Below are 7,202 nucleotides of genomic sequence, written 5' to 3'. Positions count from 1 at the left end.
ATTCTGAGATTCCAGTCAGAATTGTGACTTTAATTCTATGTGTAAAATACTGAATTTTAAAATCTTAACCACATGTTTGCAAGTTTTTCTTTTTGTTTTCTTCCCCTGAAAACCCCTGAAGGCAAACTTATCACATGTATGCATCACATGTGCGTCTATGTGAGAGAAAACACAAACTACGGCGGTGGATTTCTTTCTAGAGATGTGTGATGCCACTGCTACGCACAACATCTTGGCATTCACGTGTGTTATTTTCTGCAAAAAAAACAGAAACAAAGTGGCAGTTTTGGTTTCGTACCCATTTCACTAGATTTACTGTTTGAAACATGAGTTAAAGAAAGGCAAAAGATGATTCTTCACATTTCCAAGCGTGAATATATCTAATTGTATACTCCAAGTATTTATGATAAGAGAGTTAGGTTTTCAATAAGAGAAGTAGTCAGAGTGACTCAGTGTGAGTTTATAGGAACAAGTTTAACAATATAACAATTATATATTTATCTCCTGCTTGTTCCAACTGAAATGCACCACATGGACTCCACAACGTAGCAAATATTAACTCATGAAACAGACTTTGTTCTGTGTTACAAATACTACATAATACAGCTCTATTACATAATGATATATTTTTATTATTTGGTTTTTGCTCACGGTATCAAACTTGCATTTATTTAACAAAAGCGAACAGCCTACCCAAGGTGCTCACGAGAGTGACTTGTATAAATTTGTAAAATAAAAGTGTAATAATTGTGTATTAATCTCCAGGTCCCTCCAGTTGAAATGTATCATTAGAGACTCTCAAAATCCTTGCCTCCTTAAAAGCTCACAAGAAAGAAAGAAGCAAAATCACTTAGTGGTAAAAACATCTTTTTGAACTCTATTGTTGTGCTGACAACAATCTCTCTCTGAATGTGGAGAAGACGAAGGAGATTGTTGTGGACTTCAGGAGAATGCACACCCAACATGCTCCTCAACATGACCATTGACGGAGCGTCTGTGGAGAGAGTGAGCAGCACCAAGTTCTTGGGTGTGCACATCACAGAGGATCTCTCCTGGACGTACAACACCACAGCACTGGCCAAGAAATCACAGCAGCGTCTCTTCTTTCTCCGCAAACTAAGAAGAGCAGGAGCTCCAGCCCCCATCATGTACACTTTCTACAGAGGCACCATCGAGAGCATCCTGTCGAGCTGCATCACTGTGTGGTTTGGAGCCTGCAATGCGTCCTGCCATAGAACCCTCCAACGCATAGTGAGAGCTGCAGAGAGGATCATTGGTGTCTCTCTCCCCTCCCTCCAGGACATTTACAGCACCCGTCTCACTAAAAAAGCCCTTTGCATAGCGGCTGATCCCACGCACCCAATGCAAAGCTTCTTCAAGCTGCTGCCGTCAGGGAGGAGACTGCGGAGTCTCCAGGCCAGGACCAGCAGACTGAAGGACAGCTTCATCCATCAGGCTGTCAGGAAGCTAAACTCCCTCCCGATTCTGTCCCCCTCTCCCCTCTTCTCCACCACGGTCTCACTGAACTCTGTCACACACACACACACACTCACTCTCTGACGCACTCACTGGCCTGCTCCAGTCACTTTGTGGAGCATTGGACTGCCATTACCTCATAAGACTTTGTTGTTACACTATCTCTTACCGTACACTACTAAATCTCCATTTGCACTATTTGCCTATTTTGCACCACTATGCCTTCTTACTTGAATATTGTATATTGTATATTGCATAGCTTTTTTTTTGTTATACGTAAAATTGTATTGTATTTATTTAAATTTTTACTTTTTAATTATTTTATTTGCATTTTTCTAATCACTAGGGTTTGAGAGTAACGCAATTTCTATTCTGTGTATGTCCTGTACATGTGGCAGAATTGACAAATAAAGTTGACTTGACTATAAAAGAAGACTACGTGCAATCACTCTCACAGAGATAGCAAGTTGAGTGGGTTTTATGCCTAACAGCAGCAGAAGGCTGCATCTCAAGTGATGTTTCTAGAGCACTGACTGCATAACCTTATTGCTCTCCAGTATGACACGGAAACACTATAAATCTCCTGCAGGATTGATTACTGCAATGCTCTTATTTTTGGTCTTCCGAAGAAATCTTTGTTACCCCGTAACTGCTTCAGAACTCGGCTGCACATGTTGATGACCAGAAAGAGCCCGGATTACACTAATTTTAAGCACTGTCTCTCAGTCAGTGTTTTCAACTTGATTGCCTTTATATGTACCTGTATAGCTACCTTTTTAAAACTTTATTTCATTTTATCGCCAGTGTTTCCGTACAATGGGTTGGCGTCTAATATCTAGGTGGGAATGTAGGTGCAGTAAGGGCATAATGAAGGGGATCTATGTATGTTTTTGTTTATTTTCTGGTTTTAATGTGTACAGCACTTTGTGTTGTATCCTTATTGTATGAAAAGTGTGATATAAATAAAGTTTTGATTTTGATTACATTCATGTATTTAGCAGCTACAGACATGAGGTGGGATCTTGAAGGTGATTTTGCTCGCACAAAATGGCACGTGTGTGCAAAAGAGAAATGACATAAAACCAAAAAGATCGCAAAACGAGTGCTACATGTACTTATTAATGAAATGCAAATTCCTAGAGTGTATCTGCAGTCAGGAAACAGTCTAGACCTCTGTAATGATACTGTAAAAATAAACAAAAAAGACTTACTGGATAACTTGGGGGAAATTCATTAGTAACCTTTTAAGATGTTGAAAAACTTAGAACATCAGTGGTGGATTCTGTGCATAGAGGGCATTACAGATACAAGTACATGACAGACAGGATGGATGCTTCAGTGGAAAAACCGTCTGGTCCTGCAGACATGGAGGTTTCCAGTGACAAGCTTTTCTGCTGCAGGGGAGTTCGTAACAAGGTCCCCCTGACCTACAGAGAGGAACTGTATCACATCCTGAGGATGACGGGGCCTCTGGTAAATACTGATACTGTCTGCTTACACTTTTCTTCCTGTGTGTCATGTGATACCTGTATCACCAGTGGAACATTTTTGGTATTTGTCTTTCTAGCTGCTGTCTCGAATCCTCAATTACATGCTTCCGTTTGTGGTTACAATGTTTTGTGGCCGTCTGGGAAACGATGTGATGGCCGGCTATGGATTAGCTTCCGCTGTAAGTGGTTGTCTGTGGAGGCTGATGTAAGGAAATCATAAATAAAGACAAAGTTTCCAGGCACCTAGCAGATGGACAATAGATATTACAGCTATGAATTAGTGTTCTCTATATACCTATATTTCATATTCATTTCAGACCATTAACGTGAGCACAGCAGCGACAGGCACTGGTCTGGCACTGGCGTGTGATACTTTGGTGTCTCAGGTTTGGAAACTCATATTTAATTAGTTTTTTTCCCCCTGACCCCTAATTTCCCTTAATGCACATCCTAACTGTAACTATTTCTCACATTCATAAAATGATTAACTATGTCTGTGTGCTGCTTGAAGACCTTTGGTGGTAAGAACCTGCTGCGTGTGGGAGTGATCCTTCAGCGAGGCATCATTATCCTGCTATTGTTCTGTCTCCCCTGCTGGGGTCTCCTCATTAACGCAGAGGCCATCCTCTTATGTCTGGGCCAGGACCGTGAGGTGGCCCGGTAACTGAGCACACAGAACTTGCACATACAACTCAATCTTATTGTCAGTCAGAACAAGATACCCTCTCAACGCTAACAAGTGTCTACACTAACACTTGTCCTAGTCCCTACAGGAGTCATATGCAGTACAATAACTTTCAATAACATTTTTTGCCATAAATTAGCTTTTGAGTGGTAGCAGAGCTATCTGAGCCTGAACAGTGTATCTAACTATAATAGTCATTTCTTTAGCTTTGATTGGATCTGAATACATCTGCTTTTTTTTTTACCCAGAATAGCTCAGCTGTATATTACAGCCTTCCTTCCTGCAGTGCCGGTGAGATGTGATTTTTCTCTCTGCTTTTTGTGCAAATTCAGTAGAGACACATATACACACCATTTTTTTTCTTTTTGCTAAATTTAAGCATTTTTGTCATAATTGTTTTTTAGGCAATGTTTCTACATCAACTTCAGGTGTCTTATCTACAGAACCAGGTTTGCTAATGCTGTGTACATAATTGCCTTTTCTTGTAATAGAATCACAGTTTGTTGTCTCAATCAGTGCGATACAGAGAGAAATGTATGCTAAGCCTTGCATCATCTGGTGTTTGTGTACTCAGGGAATAATATTGCCACAAATGTACACTGCTGCTCTCGCAAATATTGCAAACGTGGTGACAAACTACATCTTTCTTTACTGGCTGGATCTTGGTGTTGGGTAGATATACTCATCTCAACTATCATTTTACACACGCACACACATATATACAGAAAAAAAAATGACATACTGGACTATCTCTGTGTCTTTGCATATGGCTTTCAGTGGCTCTGCAGCAGCCCACACTCTAGCTTGGATTTACATCTGCGCTTTTCTGTTTGTGTACATCTGGTGGAAGAAACTCCATGTATCAACATGGGGAGGTGAGATATTTAAAATGCATGCTCTCTCTGTGCTTGCACTAAAAAGTTCTATATAAACTGAGCGTCTCTCTCCCCCTGCAGGCTGGTCTGCAGAATCACTGCAGGAGTGGGGCTCCTACATGAAGCTGGCCATTCCCAGTACCTTAATGACTTGTTTTGAGTGGTGGGTTTATGAGTTTGGAGGATTCTTTGCAGGTAATCCCTATTTATGGTGTGAAATATATATATATTCAATTATCATGGAATATGTGCAATATACAGGATTAAACCAGTAAAGCCTGCTTCTAAGATAATTGGGTTTAGAGCTGGCAATACAGTCTGCAAAGGCTATAATTTATTCTGTGTCTGTAATGATCAGGAATGCTGGGTGAAGATGAGCTGGCAGCTCAACATGCTGTGATAATGGTGGCTTTCATTACTTACATGGTACTGTGTAGTGACTGCAAATCAGAACATTTCATTGTCACCTCTTTCATAAAAAGTCTCAAATTTGGGTGATTTATTTAACTTTTTCCTTTCCTTTTTCAAAACAATGAATCCATAGTTCCCTCTTGGTGTTCAAGCTGCAGCATGTGCCCGTGTGGGCAATGCTCTTGGGGCTGGAGACACTGACAGGGCGATTCTATCAGCCAAGATGTCACTGGCTCTTGCAGGTTAGCTAAATGTGTTCTTCTGTGGTGTCTGATATTTATGAGTATTTCAAGTTAGAGTTTTTTTTCAGTATGACAGATTACTTACCTTTCCAGGTAGTTTTGCTGTTGTTGAAGGCCTCTTCCTGGGTGCTACTAAAACAATCATTGGATTCATCTTCACATCTGATGAGTGAGTCTGTGTACCTGTGTACCTAAACACCTGCTTATACAGTAGAAACTCTATACATGAGACTTTGGCTTAATTATCATTACAGAAAAATTGTAGCTCTGGTGTCACAGTTGATGAACGCTTATTGTTTCCTTCAATTTTTTGATGGCCTTGTGGTGAGTCTACCAGCTCTCGTTGTATTCAAAGCAACTATATTTGCAGCATGATTCCAAAGGCACCAGATTCATGTCAAATATGAAATTTGTTTTCCCCATCCCAGTGTGTGTGCACAGGCATCTTCTTGGGTACTGGCAAACAGAAGATACCAGCTGCGGCTAATCTCATTGGATACTACTGCATAGGGCTTTCATTGAGCATCACTCTGATGTTTGTTGTAAAACTAGGAGTGCTAGGTAATTACATCAAGTGGTCATATTTTGTTAGGTTCATAGACATGCAAGAAGAATAAATTGTTGCCTAGCAAGAGCCAGTTATTACAACTGATGCTCAGCGTGATTTCAACAGACCCATTTGTCTTTCTCTCTGCAGGTTTTTGGCTTGGACTGCTCATTTGCGTCATCTTACAGTCCACCTTTTACATCATTGTCATCTTCAAGCTGAACTGGAAGAGAATGACAGATGAGGTATATTAACTGACTAATATAACAATCAAGGTCATGCAGGGACTCAGCTGTTCACATACAGACAGAGATTTGTTGTTTTAATTTTTTGAGGCATCTGTGAGTGAGACAAAGCTGTACGTGAATATGAAAAATTTTGATTTGGTTTTGCAACTTTTCTATTTTTCAGGCTGTGAAACGAGCTCAGAAAAATACTTACATGGCAGCATTAGGCACGGATGTTGTTTCAGACACTGGCCAAACATCAAGCAATGGGAATGTAAGTGGTCCAATCTAAATTGGTTGATGTGTCTTGTTCTACTTTGTTATCAGAGTAGAAGTAGCACTTCTACTACTTCTAGTTTTTTGTTCTATGTTTATTATTAAATTTCATTACATTTATCTTTATTTAACTTAATAAAGTAATGGAAAATACAATTCCTTTAAGTCAGTAGATGGCTACACACCAGTGAGTACCAAGTGCCAAGCGACACAGGGCGAACACGTGGACCACGACCTGAAGAGCAGCCATCTCTCCATCACTCAGCTGATCATCAGGCGAGGCCTCACTATGTTTGCAGCTGTTGGACTTCTTGCTGTGGGAGTAGGTGTGTACTTCCTTGTGCCTTTGCCAGAGACGATACCTGCAAACTCTACAATGGACAGGATTAATAGTACAGATACTCCTGATCAAATCTCCACCAGTGTGATGGTCACATTAGAGAGATAGCGTAAAAACACAGTGTTAAGCTCTTACAGAATGATTGTCTTGGACTGTTTCAGGACCCAACTGTAACAGATGTGATTCAAAAATAAGGTGAATTAATGGTGTTGGGTACATTTCATTTTCTTCAAATTATCATCATTATTAAGTAATAAATGACCTATTTCATCACAAAGTGATGAATGTGTATCTGATTGTTTTATCAGCATTTTGTTTTTAAGAATACATGTCAACAGTTGCTAAGTATAAATCCTGCCTGGAGATGAAAATTAAACTTTGTCTAATGACCAAAGAAACAATGCTGTTGACAGAAATGTAAATAGATGTTCCATTTTAATTATTAAAAAAAAACATTTTAGGTTGAACTCTTTGGTGTGAATTTTTTTTTGCTTGTTTATTTGTTTGTTTTTGTCATGGTGAAGCCAAGCTGTTTATGTAGGGGTGGCCAAACTCAGACTGCATGATGTGGGATATAAAATAGAGTCCAGTTATTAATTTCTTTCTCCTTTTTTTCTGCATGGAAAAAATGAA

General features: G+C 39.7%; 1 protein-coding gene across 1 annotated transcript; it reads left to right on the top strand.

Moving 5' to 3' along the window:
* Positions 1-2,790: 2,790 nt before the first annotated feature.
* LOC146694305 (multidrug and toxin extrusion protein 1-like) lies at positions 2,791-6,727 on the top strand. Its single transcript, XM_085430430.1, has 17 exons — positions 2,791-2,949; positions 3,044-3,145; positions 3,284-3,352; positions 3,478-3,626; positions 3,900-3,942; positions 4,056-4,100; positions 4,226-4,323; positions 4,429-4,526; positions 4,608-4,721; positions 4,885-4,952; positions 5,071-5,179; positions 5,273-5,348; positions 5,434-5,503; positions 5,608-5,740; positions 5,877-5,971; positions 6,138-6,227; positions 6,396-6,727. Exons 1-17 carry the CDS (start codon positions 2,791-2,793, stop codon positions 6,675-6,677), a joined length of 1,800 nt encoding a protein of 599 aa, XP_085286556.1. The 3' UTR covers positions 6,678-6,727.
* Positions 6,728-7,202: the final 475 nt, after the last annotated feature.

This window comes from Copadichromis virginalis, linkage group LG14, assembly GCF_057382275.1.
Source record: "Copadichromis virginalis isolate Kocher_CV1m ecotype Utaka linkage group LG14, C_Virginalis_male_GT1.1, whole genome shotgun sequence".
NCBI lineage: Eukaryota > Metazoa > Chordata > Actinopteri > Cichliformes > Cichlidae > Copadichromis > Copadichromis virginalis.
This window is presented reverse-complemented; position numbering and strand designations above follow the sequence as displayed.

Coding starts and splice junctions, on each gene's coding strand:
- LOC146694305 (XM_085430430.1), top strand. CDS start 2,791: ATGACAGACAGGATGGATGCTTCAGTGGAAAAACCGTCTGGTCCTGCA. Junction 3,353..3,477: donor GTGATACTTTGGTGTCTCAG/GTTTGGAAACTC, acceptor TGCTGCTTGAAG/ACCTTTGGTGGTAAGAACCT. Junction 4,324..4,428: donor TGGCTGGATCTTGGTGTTGG/GTAGATATACTC, acceptor TATGGCTTTCAG/TGGCTCTGCAGCAGCCCACA.